Here is an 18,832-nt window from a genome sequence, read left to right on the forward strand (position 1 = left end):
CATCGATGTATTAATACCCATTTTTTTTTTTTTCAAATTTTAAGCGTAGTTTTAAAATAATTGATTAGAATACTACAGTCACAAAATTATACAAGTTATTATCACCAACAAAATGGCTGTTTTAATATTTATTACATAGTACATAAAATAAATACGAAAAGAAAAGACAATATAAATTAACACTGGCGAAGCGCTAATTTAAACAAATATTTTATTACGATCTGTTTTTTTTTTATACAAGATAGTGTCATTAGAACTGAAAGTTCATAAATAAAAGGCGCGACAATTTGTCTGAAGTTATTCATATTTGTTCGTCCATCTTACAACCACTCTGAATACTTTTTGATTCGTGAAGTATTTGTTTTATAAACTATAAATATAATTTAGAATTAGACATGAATTGTTTGAAGAATGACGAAATATTTTTTTATTACTCATTAAAAATCTTCAAAACATAGTGACAATGCAATTAAACGCATTCTTTTAAATGCAATTTCTACTGCAATTATTAAAATCGTATTGTTTACATAACGAACTCCAGCTACAGTGGATTATTTTCATCAAACCGTCAAATTGCGTTGTTAATAAAGGTTAATTTTTTAAATAAAATATAGTAATGTTTGTTGCTTTGTTGTTAGTATATATTACCTGCGTTTTTACAATTAAATTTTAATTATTAATTTGGACTGCATGAATAGTAAACAAACGTTAATTTTAATGACATTACATAGAATGAAAGTCATGTAAATAATAATCACTTTGCAAACCTTTATTTTTTCAGTTACTTAATAATGTCTGGAGAACAGTTTTCATTAGTTTGGAATAGTTTTCCAAGAAATTTATCATCAGGATTGTACACATTATTAACCGATGAGCAATTAGTTGATGTAACCCTAGCTGCAGAAGGCCAAATATTACGTGCACATAAGTTAATATTATCAGTTTGTAGTACATACTTCAGAGAACTATTTAAGGTATTTTCTAATTTATTTAATATAATACATTAATTCTTGATAATATTAAAATACTTGCAATATAGGAAAATTCATGCAAGCATCCAATTGTGATTTTAAAAGATGTTAATTACCGGGATTTATCAGCAATGCTTCATTTTATGTATCAAGGAGAAGTTAACATTAAGCAGGAAGATATTGCTAGTTTTCTAAAAGTTGCAGAAACTTTGCAGATAAAGGGTTTAACTACAGAAACTGAAGAGGTATGTCCACTGAGATCTAATGTTTTAATTGTGTAAAAAAGGAATTTTTATTTCATGTTGTAGAAACTTGAGGAAGCTTTATCGAAGAATGCGCAAAACTTGGATAAAATATTTAATACAGAACAGAATAATTCTGTTCGATCAGATTTAAATATTCGTAGCTTTGAAAAAGCTAAACAGAATCAACAATCTCAGGGACAAGAAATATCAGAAAGTAAATTTATTGAGAAAGATTCGAATGTCAATAATGTATGCTGTCAACAACATTGTACTTCTGATTCAAGTTATAATATACAAGATATTCACATGACAAGAAGCGATTGTTCTAGAGGTATCGAGCCCGATTGTGATGAAGAGGAGCCATTAGATTGTACAGCTGATATAAGTCATGTACAATCAAAGCACGAACCATTAGATTATACCCTTGATATTGATGCAGAAACTGGTTATAAAACATATTTGCCTAATGAACCATTTCATAAACCTGAAGAAAATCAACATAGAAAAGGTATTATATTAATGTACTTTAAAATTCGTGGAAAGTTTTACAAATATCAATGTTTAAGATAAATCAATTTTGCAGATTTTGTACCAGACATGCAGTTAGTTCCCTACAGTCAAAATGTGCAATCTCAATCATTTGGTATGTTTCTAATCTTCATTTCAACTATATTACATTTATCACTAGCGTTTTATTTGTTTATAATTATTAGGTTTAAATAATATAACTGGTCTCGAGGGTGAATTTCCATATGAACTTGGCTGTCATAATAAAGGTCGACGAACAGTTAAAGGTATTTCTAATAACAGTCTACCATTGGAAACAACGTTGCGCGTTGTATCCGAATTGGGACCAACTTTACGTATGGAAAGAGGCAAAGTTATTCGAATGTATTCATGTCCATGGTGTCTTCGGCATTTCACGCGTAAGGAGAATCTAAAACTTCATGTACGTTATATTCACGGTCCGCTTGAAAGTCTAACTTGTGAGTTTTGTGGCAATAAATATAAGAACAGTAATAGTTTACGTGTACATTCGTATCTCTATCATAATCCGAAACGGGATAAACACAGTAAACCACTTGTCGATGGTGGTGCATGAAATTGAAGCTTGCAATATACATTTTGTTATATATTAAAAATGTAGTAACGCATGAGAGTACATAGCGTATGCTATAATATTGGACAATATTATTTCATTCATAACCAAATAGGTCTGACATCTGTGCGCGATTAGTAACAATGCTGCTGAAAGTAAAATTATTTAATATTTTTTTATTTAAGTCTAGTTTAATCAGTAGACCGTTTAAAAAATGTTACTGATTTAAAAGAGTAGAGTTTTTTATTAATTGATTAATGAAACTAATTTAAATATATTAGGCCTTATGAACAATCATATATTTTATATGAAACTGATTACTGACTGTAAATACATATGTATATTAACATACCATTTTGTAAATATATATACATTTTTCACAAAATAAAGCGACTGATTTGTATTAATCATTATCTGTGTACTTTTCTTTATAAATATCTCTGATATAAAATGAACTTCATGAACTAATAATATTCCAATTCGCGAAGTTATATTGATAAATAAAATAATAAAAATTTATCTCATGAAAAATCGATTAGTTTTAAAAAAGAGCGCTATAAATAGCGCACTAGCAACAAAGTTCTGAACTACGAATACAGTTTCCGATGTCGATATTTCAGGACATAGCTCGGTCGGTATTTTATCAACCCAGCTCGGTCGATATTTTACCACTACAATTAATTGTTTGGTTAGGTTTCACCACTTTGCTGCGAGATGGCGCTTTCTGTTAGGAAGTATCTTTACCTACAAAAATTATATCTCCTTTGAAATTCAGAAAGAACAGTCTTATATATTTTTCGTAATTATTAATAATAAGTGAATTATTTAGGTAGAGTATTTTAAATGCTGCATTCTGTATACATATTTATATACGTATCATTTGTATCCAAACATGTAAAGTCAAGTATAGATAGTGGGTGGGCATGATATGCATGTATGATTGCATATGCTCTTATTGTAGGTGTAATCGCAATTGCATTCTACGAGGGTGGGTGTAGCCTAGACCCTACTCAACGATCTCTTGAAACAAGATACTAAAATGAACGCACAACAATTTACATTGAAAGCAGTATTATCACAAGTTGATTCTTTTTCTTTTACGATGAATCATGAAGAGACGTTAAGAAATGTTTCGGAACAGTTGAGTCTGGGAAAACAATAACAATCAATGTTCACAACATTCTGTCTTGTAAATCCGATAATAAATGACCGATTTATTGGAAATTATGAACCTGCATTTATTACTGTTCGTTTGAGCCAGCAACAGATTAAAAAAATTATTTAAAAACAGAAATAAAAATTTATCAATACAAATTTTTTTTCAATTTATCCGAAATCGGTAAAAAAGAACCTGTGCCCTTTACCTACGAGATCCTCGTTTATGTTTGCGGTAAACAATCGATTTCTGATGTAACGTATTACAATTTGCCAACCTGGACCAAAGGCCGAACGATCCGACGTGTTATCTCGGCAGACAGCCTATAATTAAACCGTGATTGGATTCGATCTCTTGCTCGATGATAAATCGAGCGATTCTTCGGTGAATGTTACGAATCCCTGCGGATTCCTAGGGGGTCATGGAGGGGAATCAAAGAGACGAGGACAGTGCCACCGATGTACTTCCACTGTATATCATCTGGCTAGCGTCTGGCTGGCCTTTTGCAAGGGGTCAAGGGTCAACTCTTTCGAACATAATCGTTCATACACGACGCTCAGTAGCACCGTGGATTCCTCGCGATTTGTATAATTACCAGTCACTCCGCGAACTTTAATTACAGTTTACATTATTACAATTACCAGTCAGTTGACCGCTCGAAGGAACCATCCAAGAATTATGACCGCCTTCGACATCACGGACGTTCTTGGCATTTCGTTGTTGATGCACCTCACCTTTAGTCTGATGTTGTTGGTCCTTTCGCTACCGCTACTACTGTTCGTTTATCCGGGTAATTATTTTAAGGGTGTTCTTCCTATGGTGTATATTGATCAATAAATATTTCAATACTGACTTTCGACTAACATAAACATTTTTCTTTTTTTTTAAATAGAAATAAATTTTAGATTTATCATTGATCTAACGTTATTAATAGGTTAATAATATTAGTCTATTAATTTAAATTTAATATCACATCGGGCTTGTATAAAATTTATTTCTTTATTTTTACGCCTTTTTGTATCTTATCTTGCTAAAAATTCCTGGCATTCTTTCTAATATTGCATTTATCAGAGAACGCATGCCTCGCGATGCGTTGTCTGTTGATTTGATAGTAAACAACTGTATTTCTCTGAAATCGTTCTATACAAGCATGATTTTCTCTTTCGAACATCCGGCTAATTATCGTTACATATTGCACTTTGGATACATGCTTTGTATAATATCAAACAACTTCTATGTGTTGGCCGCTGATACTGTTCAATGAAACGCTTCAAAATTACTTAAATATGTATAAGTAAGAAGATAATCAAAAGAGGAAATTTTCTTTACAATATTATTTTATGGAATATATTTTTTTAAATTTTTCTTCAAGTAGTGGCATGGTCGAGAAAGGTTTGGATAAGTTTCGTCAAATGGAAGTACCCAAACGTGGTGGTAGTAGAAGAGAACAGTATACGCACTATTCTGGATCAATTCCGAAATCACGTAGGTAGACAAAAATTACTATTAATTTTTCACCGAGTGTTATTCGTATCATAGATTCTTATTTTATATTTCTTTTTAATATAGGGGATTTATACTTTACTTATTCAAGCACGTTCAATAGCGGAGAATATTCGAGGACATTTAATTCACCTGACATCGTCGAGAAGATTCCTTCGAGCAGGTTTATCCACTAGATGGGGTCTCTACGTGTGGAAGGATCTTGATTATTTCTCTATCGATAATCATTTCTTAAATTCACCATGCTCGTTCAGAGGTCGCCCTATCACAGAGTCGAATATTCAGGTCGGTTTTATGCATTGAAATTCATAACCAAATTTCATGTTTGATCCTATGAGACTTAAGATTGTTTCATCTAATACATCTATATGTAATGTAGCTGTATGCATTAGATTTATGTATTTTAGGATTACGTGAGCGATTTGACCTCGAAATTCTTTCCAACTGGGCAACCACCATGGCAGGTGCACGTGATTAACTGTTTCCTCCGCGGTGAAGAGTACCAAGTGTGTCTGGTGAGGGTCCATCACCTACTGCTTCGACAGGAACACTTGGCATTGGCTGATTTCCTTCCACTGAGATATTCAACCGACGGTTGGTCCTGTCAGGAAACAGACTCACCTTTTACCAATCTCTACGCCGAGCCTTCTGCCCTTCCAAAGCTCTACCAAAAACTCACCGAGAGCTTCAGCAATTACTGGAACGAGTTCCTCTACAACAACGACCCTAACGAGAGGCCGGAGATCTTGAAGAAGCAGATCGGTATATTTCACTGCGCCAAAATCGGTGTTATAGTTCTAGTTTCTTCGCTGAAAGAGTTGACGAGGTACAGAACAAAGTGATTGAAGATGATAAACGTATGCAATATGAAAGATATGCATTTGCATAAATTTACTCAATCGGCATTGATTTGTATATTTTATTTCAGACAGTATAGAAAACGAGAGAGGCCTGGATTCTTTGCCTTCTTTTCGATCATCCAGCGAGAAGCCAGCAAACGAAGTTTCGGTCCTCTGGTATTTCTACGGGCACTCGTGAGATCTCTGAACCCTTTCGAATTAATATACGAAGCCATATCGTGGTTCTGGTACCTCGGGGTCACGTTGACCCTGAAAACACCGATACTATTGTTACGAGAGCTTCGAGCCTTGAAATCACGTCACAAGCATTATTATCCAGACACTCTGACATCCATCTTATGGTACTACGTTCCGTTAATAGTTCTAGCCACCATGGAAGTCCTGTCCATCACGTGGATAGCGATCAGAGCGCCTAAAACGATATTGGAGGAATTATTTTTAAAACATCCACAAACGAATCGTCTTCAGACCACATCCCCGTGTGGTAGAAAAGTGGTCGCATGGTCCGAAGATGTTGAATTCGAAGTTCTTAGAAAAATCTCTAGTATGACTGGCGCGACTGAAGCTGAGATCCTATTGGCCGCTATGGTCGATTCTTTGAAGGAGTACTTCCGGCATTCAGGGGTTAGGATACCGGACGACGTACTCGCGACTGGAAAGTTTATTAGTCAGAGAGCGATTTTTGTACAGAATCATGAAGCCAGGGGTATTTTGTGCCTCGCACTGCCTACTAGAACTCCGCTGTTCGAAGACGATCTGGTTGAAATCTTACAGGTTTGTATAATATAATAATTGACGGAGATTCTTTGAAAATCTTGAAATTTTAGAAATTATAGAACCTTGATAGCTGTGTTTTTAATATCTGTGCATATAAAGCGCAAAGACGTCTGTCCGTGTCACGCTGAGACTAGCTAATAACCATTGCGTTTGCGCGTCGCGTATATTAGCTGCGCGCGCATGCGCCCAACAGTGCGCACGGTCTTTGGAAAGGGCCGCGCAGGTACTATTCGGCGCATGCGCGCCTGACAATAACCTTTTCAGACTTTGACGATCTATATTTCAAAAATGCGAATTTTCCAGGGGACGTACCTAGTTCTAATATAATTCAAAGATATTCCACAATCCACATTATTCTACTCGACCCAATTTTCTTAATTTATTACCCCTCTATTATCTCAAACAATTATAGCATTATTTCCCTTTGAATCATGCACACCACTCCCATTACATTCTCATTCTTATTCAATTGTTATCAATCTATTTATATCTCTCGTTGTACGATAATAACCAGAGAACAATAATACCGTTTACTATTAAACCGCGTATCAATAAGGGTGTCGTTGAAAGAGTACTATACGTATCTTTCCAGGTCATCCAGAAGAACGTACGAGAGGCGAGATCGAAGCAGAGTGCTATGTATGCTATTACAGCGGCGGAGGATTCCTTCGGATTGATTTCTTCTTGTTTACCTTCGTTGTTGCTCAAAGTGATGCTAAATCAATTAACGAGAAGGTATTCCCTCTCGTTGACTCACGTCGATGGAGATTTACCTGTGGAAGGTGTCGATGCTGTGATGTATTGGAGACCTCCTCAAGGCAACTGTAGTAAATATACTTTTTCTACACGATTAAATATTTTTAAATGCATTCATTAACGCCTATAGATTCATATGAGAGTCAAATTCAACTTACAAGAGTCGAGATAATTGTTTGTTAATTTTCTTCTTTTTACTGCCTTTTTAGATATGTCCATAACATTACATAGGTACGGGAATGGAGTACGTTTGGGCGTAATGGGTGACGCGTTAATTGGCCCTGAACATTCAATTATTACAAGGACCTTCCCGAAAAGTATAGAGAATCTAGCGAACGTGGTTGGTGTACCAAGAACTCCTAGTAGACATTCTACACCGAGCCCAGCTAGTCCGAGCACATCACCTGGCCATTAATATTTGCACGAGGGCTATGCAAAATAAGTAAGAATATCATTTACCACGTTGCAATAAATTTCAAGGGAATATTAAAGATAGAAGGAGAAATTTTGCTTATGAAAAAATTCTGATAAATTCTTTCCACTACGTCTCACAGTATTTTATTTATTCGTTTAATTAAACATTCGATTCCGATAAAAATGAATACCAACAATTCACGGCAAGGTTCATTGTATTAAGGTAAAGAAAAAGCTATACGCGTACCTAAATATTGAATGTTGCACCATATTGCGTTACTGATAAACTTAAACTTCTTATCGCTTAGTCTCTTTTTCTCATTTTTCAATTCATGTTCGTTTACACATTTGTAACTTTATATTAGAAACAAATTAATTTCATTTATCGTGCATTTCTGACGTTATCTATATTAACAGGAATGATTTTTTCAGGTCACGTGTCTGGCCCCTGGGAAGATAAATAAAATATTCTTTTTATTTTTTTAAGTTTTTTAAATAAGAGATTTCACGAAATACCAACTCGTGGAAAGTGATTGAATCGGTTATTAAGATACCAATAAGCCTCTGTAGGGTTTGTTATTTAATCGTGCTGATACAAAGTGAACGATGTTTATAAATATTTACGCGATATTCGCTTGAAAAGAATATTTTTTCATTCTTTTTTATTATTTTATATCTTTTAGAAAGAAACAAAACGAAAGAAAGGAAAAGAATTCATAGTGTTTCGTTATTTTTTTTTTTCTCAGCTCCGTCCTTTTCTGCGCTTTCGTTCTTTTAATTAAATAATTTCATTGCGTTCTTCTGTATTGTATGTATATATTTATATAAATATAAATGTTCGTATCTATTTATACATACGTTATTAACATTTCAGGCATTACAAGTCATCGGTAATATATGTTTTTTTCTTTTCAAATTTCATTGAATATACGTTTATCAATTTTAATCCCACGAATAATGCAACGTTAATACGACAACGTGATTGCCATTGTTGACTAGTTTATACTTGGAAGCATATTTATATGTGTCCTTCATATAATAATAATTGCCCGGATAATTATTTATATACATATAGTTGTTTTAATAAAATATCGGCTATATACAAAAATTCTTTAATAAGATTTAATTAAAGGAGTATTAAGTACAGACATCAAGAAATGTTTAAGTAAAACACTGATTATATTATAATCCTACGTTTTTCTTCCTATGAAAATTGTCAAATTGTTTAAACGTTTCGAAAAAGCTGTAAATAATTATCCAAAAGTTGGATGAATTTGTTAATTTTCAATATATATTTATATAACAAGATAACATTGAACTTCGAAAATATTTTATCAACAGTTTCGCTGGAGTCAGCGAACTCTAAAGGTTCGATCACGCAATTTTCTACGTTTTTATCTCCTGAAAAAAACGACACGATCACGGCCAGGACGTTTCGTTACAACGATGCGAAATTTATAATGCATCGTTTTCGTTTCCGCGACAGACTTTTGATTTAGCTATTCGTATATATTGGACGCTATAAGGCAAAAGTTTAGAAGTGTACCTAATTCTGTTTGCACCCCAAAAATTCCTTGTCTTGGTTAACACTTTTACGAATACACGAATTTAATCGTTTTTGTTAATTACCGAATACATATACAATTTTCATAGTTATAATAACTGGTCGAATATGAATGTATATGTTATACATATGTATAACTTGTTAAATAATTATCAAGCAACTACTTTCAATTTCATAGTAAAAAGCTTTATCGCTAAAATAATTTTTGAAAAAAGATTCATTTAGCTACTTAGATATTTGCTACTTTAGAATTAAAGCTATCGATTCACGATAGCATGTTTTAAAGAAAATATATATTATTTGAATAAATTTCATAAAAGATATATTTGTCTATTTAATACCTATCGTGCATATGAATCGAAAAATAGAGTAGATTGTAGATTTAAATAATTAAACCTATAAACAAATATACAATACTGTATATTATGTTTGACAAATATCATTATTGATCTATAAATGCTACTATTATCACTGTACGCGAAAATATGACTGTATAATTAAAAATAAGGCTAGAAGTAAATTGCTCCCCCAAACATGGAAAAACTAATATAATAACTAAAAAATAAACGAAATATAATTATTATTCTAATCCTGATTTTCTGTAACAATAACAAGGAAATAAGTATAAACGAACTAACAATTTTACTATCTATCCTTCCTACGAACAAATTTAAGGAGTGAACCCCTTTAGATAGCACCTTCAAAACTAATATAACTTTTTAACATCAGTTAGATTTCAAAATCCATTCGACTACGATGTACCCAACTGGAACGTTGATCAAATTTAATAAAACAAATTTAAGCTAAACAATCTTTCTCACGTTCCATTTCAATAGGACCCTCACCCCAGATCTTCCTATTTTTCGTATAAGGAACAAGCCCTACTAAAAGTCCAGAAACAATGATCCACCCACCAGCCATGTGAAATGACAAATCCCATGAATCTGTTACATCAAACAACCAGCCAGCCAATGGTGGACCAAGAAGATTTCCAATCCCTTGACACAAGAGGCTAAGGCCATAGGCAGTGGTGAATCTCTCAAGAGGTATTAATTCTACAAGTATAACAGGAGTGAAGCTAAAGCTACTGGCAAAAAACAGGCCAAATGCTGCTGAGGTAACCATCAACCAGTTATAGTAAGGAGTTAATATTGACATTAAAACTGTTGCTATACCACAGGCAACCAAACACCAAGTGTACGTTTTGCTAACGTTCATCCAAGGTTGATCGCCAGCCCAACCAAGACCAATCTGAAAATGAGAAAAAGTAATATAGAATGTTTTAATGATTTATCAGTGTTGATATATGTACCATTCCAATGGTGTTGGTGATGCCGATGATACTAAGAAGATTCGCAGCATCGGATTCGGTGTAACTGTTTCTGGTTAAGTGTTCGGCAAGATAAAAATAAGGCACGATAAACCAAGTAAACAACAAGATCGTTGATAGTGATAGTAATAAAAAGTGTAATTCCAGGAACATTGAGAAATCCATCATACCCTTCAATAAATCTACCAATTCGCTGTACCATTTCTAGAAATGTAAAATATGAAACAAGTTTAGTTACTTAAGTTTTTTGTTATAGGGAAGATGAACTACCTCTTCATTTTCTTTCGCCAATGTAGTCATGCTGTTCCTATAAATATCAGGACAGCTACTGGCCCTTAATCTGTACTTGTGCAAATTCAGAGCAGCACCACGATACATAACCGAGTTTCTATGAACTCTAATATCCTTGAAATAATGAGTATTCGTATTAAATTGTCTTCTCAACCATGGGAGTGAATCTGTTCTGACAACACCACAATTCAGTTCTCCTATACCTCTTGAAGTAGACTTTACTTTTCGACCTTCGGTTGTCTAATGAGATTATAAAAGAAGAAATAAATTGAGATATAAAACAGGAAGATCTACTTCTGAAACAGAAAAGAGTAGCATCTTAATTTACTAACTGTATGTTCAAGTTCTTTGGTCAATAAAGGATTTGCTTCTTCAGATTCCTTTCTAACTATCTTTTTAGTTATATGATTCTTAATGGAATTACACGCGGATCCAGAATGACAATTGTTCGTCGCATGAGAATCTTCACCCTTCGGCCCGTCGTTTGCTTGCTTCAACCTTTCAGTCAAAACAAATACAATCAAAATTCCTATTATTTATCAATGATAATTCAAATCGTAGCTTAATAAGAAATTCAATTGTAAACCTCATAGACATTGTAACGACACTCTTGTTGCCTACTTCCCCAACGGATTCGTGTAACTTTTTATCCGAGTAACTTCTACAGGATAGAAGATTGGGATAGTTCTCCAGAATGACCTTGTAGAGCCTTGGATTACTGGCAAGCAGTTCTAATACCTCCACAGGCACCTGTAATTCTCAAAAACGTATACATGATTTTCTATCGTTATGTTAAATAATAATCAAGACAAATGAAATCAATCCATCCATCAAGGTAAACTAAAGCTCACCTTCTCGTTATGTTTCACAAATGTGGGCAAATTAACGACGCTTCTGAATTTGATATCTCCATTCAGTGGATCCTCAGTGGTGGTACTGAGAATCTGCAAAAGGTACTCCGGTGTGTGTCCGCTCTTCAGCATCCTCCTAAGCTCCTCCACCCCAGGGAACTCATCCTCGGGACTTGCTATAGATCTATCGCACTCGGACTTGGTAGCTGACTTCTTCGGTGTCGTTCCATTCTGTTTCTGCTGCTCGATGATCCACCACTCTGGATCACGCATCACGGTCCCGCAGACGATCATGTTGAAGAAGGTACCAGCTAACATCAGACAGGTACCGCGCCATCCGTACTCCTCGATGAAGAAAGTGGTCATGGGGGCGTAGACGAAGGTACCGATACCAGTGCCACAGGCACCTAGACCTACAGCTAGGGTTCGTTTCTTGTCGAACCAATACGCGATGCTCACGACCGCAGTGACATAGCACAGACCCAGACCGATACCCGCAATCACTCCAAAAGTTAAGTACATTACCTCGATGGTGTTGCTGAAGCAACTGAGCACGAAGCCGATGCCGGAGATCAAACCTCCGAGAATAGTCATAGCCCTGCATCCGTAACGATCAACCAAGGCAGACATTATAGGACCTGACAAAAGTGGTACCGCCATGAACAACGAACCTATCCAAGCGGTCTTCGACTTGGACGCACCGAATTCCTGAAGGAATTCAATGTACAACAATCCAAAACTAAAAGACACCCCATCGGCTATCATGGAGATGATCAGAGAAGCTAATACAACCACCCAGCCCCAACCACCGTCAGGTATTTTAGGCTTGCCCGTCTGGGTCTTAGCTAAATCCCCATCCAAGTCTAAATCAGAGTCAATAGAATCTCTGCAATCATCCTCCCTGAAGCCTGGATTCGGGGTGATGATAGTTCTGGTATCTGGATAGTTCTGAAAATTGCTTATCTCTTCGGTTCTGTGAATCGGGTGGGATTCGAAGTTCAACGTTGCTAATTCGTGCTTGTTAGTGGGACTTGGTCCTAGCGTTAGATTAGGGGAACTGAGGTAGCTGGTTTCCATAGGGGTAGGCGGTACCCTGTCCTCGGTGCAGTCCGTTCCAGGGCTGAGTAGATCAATCTTATCCTCCAGATCATCGGCCAAGCTTAGATCCTTGCTCCTTCCTATTTCTGGTGACAAAGTTAAGAAGGTGTCTTTGTCAGGCGACAAAGATTCCACGCTTCTGTCGATGGTGCGCGCCGGTGTAGACTGAAGGAGTCTTTCGTCGGCCAGACTGCTGAGGTCCTCGGTGTTACCAGAATCCTGGCATATCCCTGAACTCTTCGTGGATACGACGCTTTGGGAACGAGACAGATCGATCGTCTCCAGTGTGTCTGGGTCAGGTGTACCGCACGGTGTGCTTGGAAACACCGTTGGACTTCCATTTTGCCAACCAACGATGGGAGCTCTCTTCGGATGGCGACCATTCAAATTAGTTTGATCTTTGTAATGATTGACGGGTTTTGGGAAATAATTCGAATCCTTGATCACGCTTAATCCTCCGTCCTTCTTGACGATGTTCCTTGAACCATTACCATGAATATCGTTATTGTTGTTCCAATTGCAAGCAGGTTTATAGGGTATAGGTTGTCCGCTCGATTCATCCTCGGTTTCGCATAAGAAATTCTCGTTTCTGTCGGTCATTTTTATTCTAAATATAAGTACTGGCCGAGTGGATCCAACGACGGGGCCAGCCCTTCAGCCCTTGGATCTCGCTCGGGAATGCTCGTCCACGGCCTTCAGCTACCATAAGGACTTCCCAGCCGATCTTGGGTGGGTCACTAAACTTTGCTGTCCTCAGCATGCACGCTTCGTCTTCGTTCTTCTTCTGAAAGAAAATTTATCGTTAGTAATATTGAAATAACAAAGAACTGTGTCGCAATAATCAAATGTATCAGCTTGATAATTTTGAGGAATAAAATTCCTTGTTATGAATAACAAAATAAAAATAGGTTAGATACTATTATTGGAGACACGTGCGGAGGTGAAATTGATAAACAGATTACCGGTCGTTGCTCTCGCGCAACCGCGCTGCTTAAATAATTACAAGGCTGTAACTAATTAACGTGCGAAATTAGAGAAAGAAAGTAATCGTAGGAAAATAAGAATAGGCGTTTACTTACCATTGAGGTAATACAGGATGACTTATAAGGCGTGCATGCGTGTATTGGTGCAGGAATGTGCATACGACACTGAACGGTGTGAGCAAAGAAAAAATAATCAATAGAAAAAAAAAATAAAAGGGAATTACGATCGCGATCAATTGTCTGTGCTAAAAAAGAAGCAGAGCATGCGAGATAATTAAAACAATTCATTAGCTGCAAATAAATAAGGTACTTGGCGGTGAATGAAAAAATTAGAATTCCTGAAATAATATGAAAATTATTATACAATTACTACTTGAAAAATACTTAAATTAAATAAATTTTTTACATTCCTATTTTCACTCCCGTTTCAATATTATATTCAGTTTATACGCGATTACAAGAATATTTGCGATGAAAGATTACAAACGTATTTTTGTTATCTGATGTTGGTTTGAAGAAACAATGGAATGGTAGCGTTTGATTAGAAGGCGATACTTCAGCGAACCACTATCTGACGATGAGTGTTTATTTTATAAAAACGGAAATCACAGCTAGCAGATTTGTGTAACATATTCAGGGGCGAATCCATAAGATCTGCTTAAAAAATGTTGAAATTAATCAAGAAATGATTTCAATGTTGTTTAATATTTTTATCCAATAGTAGCATAAATAATAAAATTGCTTATATATAATATAAGAAAGAAAATAATTATAATTATAATCAATTTTATATAATTCTAATATCCATGGGTCCTCCTCTAGATCCGCCCCTGAGTTTATCAGTAGTTTGATCATTGACACGTAAGAGCATTATCCTAAAACACTTTATCAATTATCGCTTATATAAATACGAGGAGGTCGACTTTTGTGCTAAGTATCTACATGGAGGTTGATAAAAGCGGCCATGAATCACCTGTTAACACTTGTGTCAATAACCGGCTACCCTTTTGTTTTTTACTACTTCAAATGTTTTACATTCCTAGCGAAAAGATCAATAAATCTCTCTAGACTCGCGTTATTTGATAAATACCTCACCGAATAATAACTTTATCAAATATTTATTATCAAATATAGTATTTTTTTTTTTAGATATTTAACTATATTACACCACTTCCGGGAGGACTTGTGCCAAGATTTCCGTATTGGCAAATTATTTTAAGAGAACTGTGTCACCGGGTTACTAGATTGCCAGCTTCTCAGAAATAAGAAGTAATGACAAAGTTTAATCGTATGATTTATAATTTTATGAGGGAATCGATGAAGATTCAATCGATACGGCTATATTAAGCTATAATTCTACCCTTTTCATTGTTCTTCCCACGAAGACGTTTCATTAGTCGAAGAACCTTGAACTTTCAATGCAAATGTGAATGAACAGTCGTACAAATTTTTGTTTATTTTTTTTTTATCTAAGTACACTTTTAATATTATAATCCGCAATTGGTTAATATCGGTATTAATATCAAAGACGAAATTTCCGGAATTGATATCAATTCGATAACTGATCACACGTTTATATGATCATTTTTATCGAATTTCTAATTTTAAATTGATACGCTGTAAGTGGTATTTTATGATATTTTTAAAATTGTCTATAACTTTGTACATTTCAAAATTCATCATTATTTATTATAATTGGCAACGAGGTTTTGTATCTCCCATTAAGAATGTTAAATAAAAATAAGAAAAAAAAAAAATGAAGAGATGTGAAAAAAGAAATCGAGTAGTATATCTGATGACACAGATCAGTCTCGCACATGTAATATCTTGAGTAATTCTACTTGAACTGTCTGCTTCATTCAATAATACGAACGATGCTGAATATTTAGAGAGATAATAAATCTTTACATTCTGAAGTGATCGGTTGTTTAAGATAGAAACAAATATCAATGATAAAAAAAAGAGAAAATAGCATAAAATCATATTTAGACATTGATTCTTCATTGATATCGTATTGAAAATATTTCTTTGTGCATTTTATCATTTTTGCGTTTGAAATAGTTATAGAATTTATTGTTCTTCTGCTAGGTGGACCTTCACCTACAAGGTGTGGCCCTAACTTTAAGGTTATCTTATCAGAAAGCGAATTTAAAATGGCCATTATTAGCCTGCACGCGATGATTTCTTAATCTTTATTATATCATTCTTCATTGGCTACTAAACTATTTTTATGTATTTAAACGTTAACAATATAAAATTTTATAACATTAATATAGTTATGCGTATTCATTTTCTGTCCCTGACGATATAAGTTACGTCACGCATGTGACTCAACCTTTCTAAGAAAGGGGTTAACTTTCAGAAAAGCAATAAGAATCTGTGACGCAAAACGCTCGATGAAAATGGCTATGTAGTTTATCAGGATAAAGAGGTTAGGTCACCGCGATGCTTTTTGGCTGATTTACAAAAATGTGAACGCCTTTTTATGTGTTTGTACGCACAGGATGTTTCAGGAGCGGCTAAGGTGGGTGATCGAGGGGAGTCACCATGGCGACCGCCTGGTCGATTTCAACGTCTCTCTATCGGAGGAAATTTAACAACCGAGATGTCTTTCTATAGAGAGATCTATTTTTCAATTAATCAACGATTTAGAATGTTTGTAAATTTTTATACGTACGAAATCCAATTGATTCAGTTTGGAGAATTGTCTACATCTTACCGTCGTTAAATGCATTAAATTAATAAATAAAGGAAGAAAATAGATAAGCATATAAAATGATTCTACATCTTCATAAAAATTAACATAGATTTCGTTTAAAATGAAAAGTCCGCAGTCCGTCATTTTTATGGTTTAGTTGCTCTACTGTTAACACGTTGACTGCCACAGTAGAAATAATCACGTATGATCAGACATGTTATAATTACAAATATTCAACCTGCGATAATTTCATTAATCAAATTAAGCTTATGTAAATAGTACATTAGCATTATATAAAATTGTCTTCAATTGTAAGAATTGAATCCTGAGTAATTATAACGTGTCTGACTACATATGATTTTTTCTACTGGGGCACTCAACGTATTGGATTTAAGGTGTCGATCACCAATGCCCAATATGAAATGGAATGTATTAATTAGGAAATTACATTGTTAATAAAAAGAGATAGACATAAGCCCTGTAGAATACGCTTATCTACATTATTGAGTTTCGGTCCATGACATAACCTATTCTTGTTAAGTCAGTAATGCGATCATTTTAAGTCCGGTACAATGTAAATACAGCATGGAATAAATGTTTCATTGCCGCTTCCACGTATAATCGCTTTTTAGCGCTTCGTCAATCGATACTATATACATCGGATATTATACGAAAGATCTAGGTCAAAGAAATTGGATAACAATAAGTGGTTCAAAACACATTCAAAAAGCGGTAATTATCTTACCGATAACGAGAAGAGATCGTACGATACATGATCATATTTCAGTGTCTGTCAATCAAATCTATCGTGTTAAACAGATACTTTTGTTTAATAGTTCGTATCGCTGGCTAAAATGCAATTACAAAAAATGTCCATGTTCTCTTTATCATAGAAATCAAATAATTAAAATTTTTTCGAAAGTATGCATATACTTTTGAAATAAATAAAACGTATTTGTGTTAAATTTCAAAAGTGAATCGATCGACATAGTACAATCGATTAATCTGATATGAATTATTCAAATCGATCTATCGCAAAATCGAATACTTCTGACATTAATCGTTTCCGTTATTGAAAATATATTTATCTAATTATAATAATTCAAATTTACATACACCCCATGCACTAATATTTACAAGCGAACAATAAAAATAAGAATGTAAAAATTCATTAAAAACTTCATACGTATAGATGCAGGCAACAAAAGAGAAAACTTACAAATGCTAAGACAATATATGAAAACATAAAATCCGCTATGCAGTTGCATGTTCGTTTTTCATATTTTTTTCTACTTTGATAAATAAAATCTAGTAGTTGAATTGTTAACTTACCCACGAGAAATGTTCCCAGGGTTTTCGCGGTGTTTTCGCTTGCTGTGACAGCGAACGGTCGATGAAAATTCTTCGATTCACTGAAAGATTTATTCGATGCGAGTCGTTTAGCCAGCTTCCAGTCTAGTGATATTACTTTTCAATCGATATCCACCGTGTAACGTGCTGTCACAAAATGAAAACCTTTTTCTTTATTACATGTGCATAACCAACCACTTCGATTGAACGCGCCCTGAGTACTGAAATAGAGTTGAACAGCGCTGCTGGCGTTCGCGTCATTAAATTGCTTCTCAGTGTGTACACCTGTGACTAAAAGAGGGCGCAACTCGTTTCCTTGTACACTAATACACTATTCGTTTATTAGATTTGAAATAATACTTATTATAACGATAGGATCTTGATTTTAAATTCTCTTTTTCTCTTTCTGCTGTTGACAAAATAATTGCTGAATTAACTGGTTGACCGATGTACTGGAAATGGTTCTTCATGTTCGTGCGGTTTTCATTTTGCAGCTCGTAATACCTCATGAATTTAATCGTTGTTTTGAAGTCATTGAAGGTGCCCGTGACATTCTATGCCGTTTATGGAAAACATTACGTTGCGGATAGAACAGGACATAAATGATTTTCATAATTCTAGAAGGGCAATTTTATCATAAATGATGAGTCACGTTCTGGTCGTCTATTTCAGTTCGACGAGGAGGAGCACTAAGAAGCTCTACTTTATAATGGTCCACAACAATCAGCTTGAGAATTAACTGAGAAGATCATCTAAATGGGTTTTCCTTTCGTAACGATATGGAACTGTGAAGAATAACAAAGAATAATAGAGTCGAAACTTAAAATAAAAAAGTAACTATTGGTATCTTTGGTAATTAAAGTTTTGACATGCCTGACCACGCGTG

General features: G+C 34.7%; 3 protein-coding genes across 6 annotated transcripts; 2 read left to right on the top strand and 1 right to left on the bottom strand.

Annotated features, from left to right (window-relative positions):
* Positions 1 to 354: 354 nt before the first annotated feature.
* LOC123987781 (zinc finger and BTB domain-containing protein 34-like) lies at positions 355 to 2,728 on the top strand. The gene is made up of 6 exons (XM_046285701.1): positions 355 to 590; positions 782 to 974; positions 1,040 to 1,216; positions 1,280 to 1,724; positions 1,800 to 1,859; positions 1,930 to 2,728. Exons 2-6 carry the CDS (start codon positions 792 to 794, stop codon positions 2,316 to 2,318), a joined length of 1,254 nt encoding a protein of 417 aa, XP_046141657.1. The 5' UTR covers positions 355 to 590; positions 782 to 791; the 3' UTR covers positions 2,319 to 2,728.
* Positions 2,729 to 4,001: 1,273 nt separating this feature from the next.
* On the top strand, positions 4,002 to 8,426 carry LOC114871014. 3 transcript variants are annotated; one of them, XM_046285837.1, is made up of 8 exons: positions 4,002 to 4,261; positions 4,844 to 4,956; positions 5,041 to 5,259; positions 5,382 to 5,800; positions 5,903 to 6,608; positions 7,204 to 7,438; positions 7,577 to 7,809; positions 8,214 to 8,426. In XM_046285837.1, exons 1-7 carry the CDS (start codon positions 4,150 to 4,152, stop codon positions 7,780 to 7,782), a joined length of 2,010 nt encoding a protein of 669 aa, XP_046141793.1. In that variant the 5' UTR covers positions 4,002 to 4,149; the 3' UTR covers positions 7,783 to 7,809; positions 8,214 to 8,426. The 3 variants fall into 3 exon arrangements, with proteins under 3 accessions (XP_046141793.1, XP_046141794.1, XP_046141795.1); XM_046285838.1 differs by having other exon boundaries at positions 4,847 to 4,956; XM_046285839.1 differs by lacking the exon at positions 4,002 to 4,261 and adding an exon at positions 4,601 to 4,765 and having other exon boundaries at positions 4,847 to 4,956.
* Positions 8,427 to 8,464: 38 nt separating this feature from the next.
* Positions 8,465 to 18,247, bottom strand: LOC114871012. Of its 2 annotated transcripts, none has more exons than XM_029176379.2 (7): positions 17,929 to 18,247; positions 11,818 to 13,696; positions 11,553 to 11,716; positions 11,299 to 11,464; positions 10,946 to 11,206; positions 10,658 to 10,879; positions 8,465 to 10,596 (listed from the first exon to the last, which is right to left on the bottom strand). In XM_029176379.2, the coding sequence occupies exons 2-7, from the start codon at positions 13,513 to 13,515 to the stop codon at positions 10,144 to 10,146; spliced, it is 2,964 nt and encodes a 987-aa protein (XP_029032212.2). In that variant the 5' UTR covers positions 13,516 to 13,696; positions 17,929 to 18,247; the 3' UTR covers positions 8,465 to 10,143. The 2 variants fall into 2 exon arrangements, with proteins under 2 accessions (XP_029032212.2, XP_029032211.2); XM_029176378.2 differs by having other exon boundaries at positions 11,818 to 13,699.
* Between the last annotated feature and the right edge of the window lie 585 nt (positions 18,248 to 18,832).

Source organism: Osmia bicornis, chromosome 5 (genome assembly GCF_907164935.1).
Source record: "Osmia bicornis bicornis chromosome 5, iOsmBic2.1, whole genome shotgun sequence".
Taxonomy (NCBI): Eukaryota; Metazoa; Arthropoda; class Insecta; order Hymenoptera; family Megachilidae; genus Osmia; species Osmia bicornis.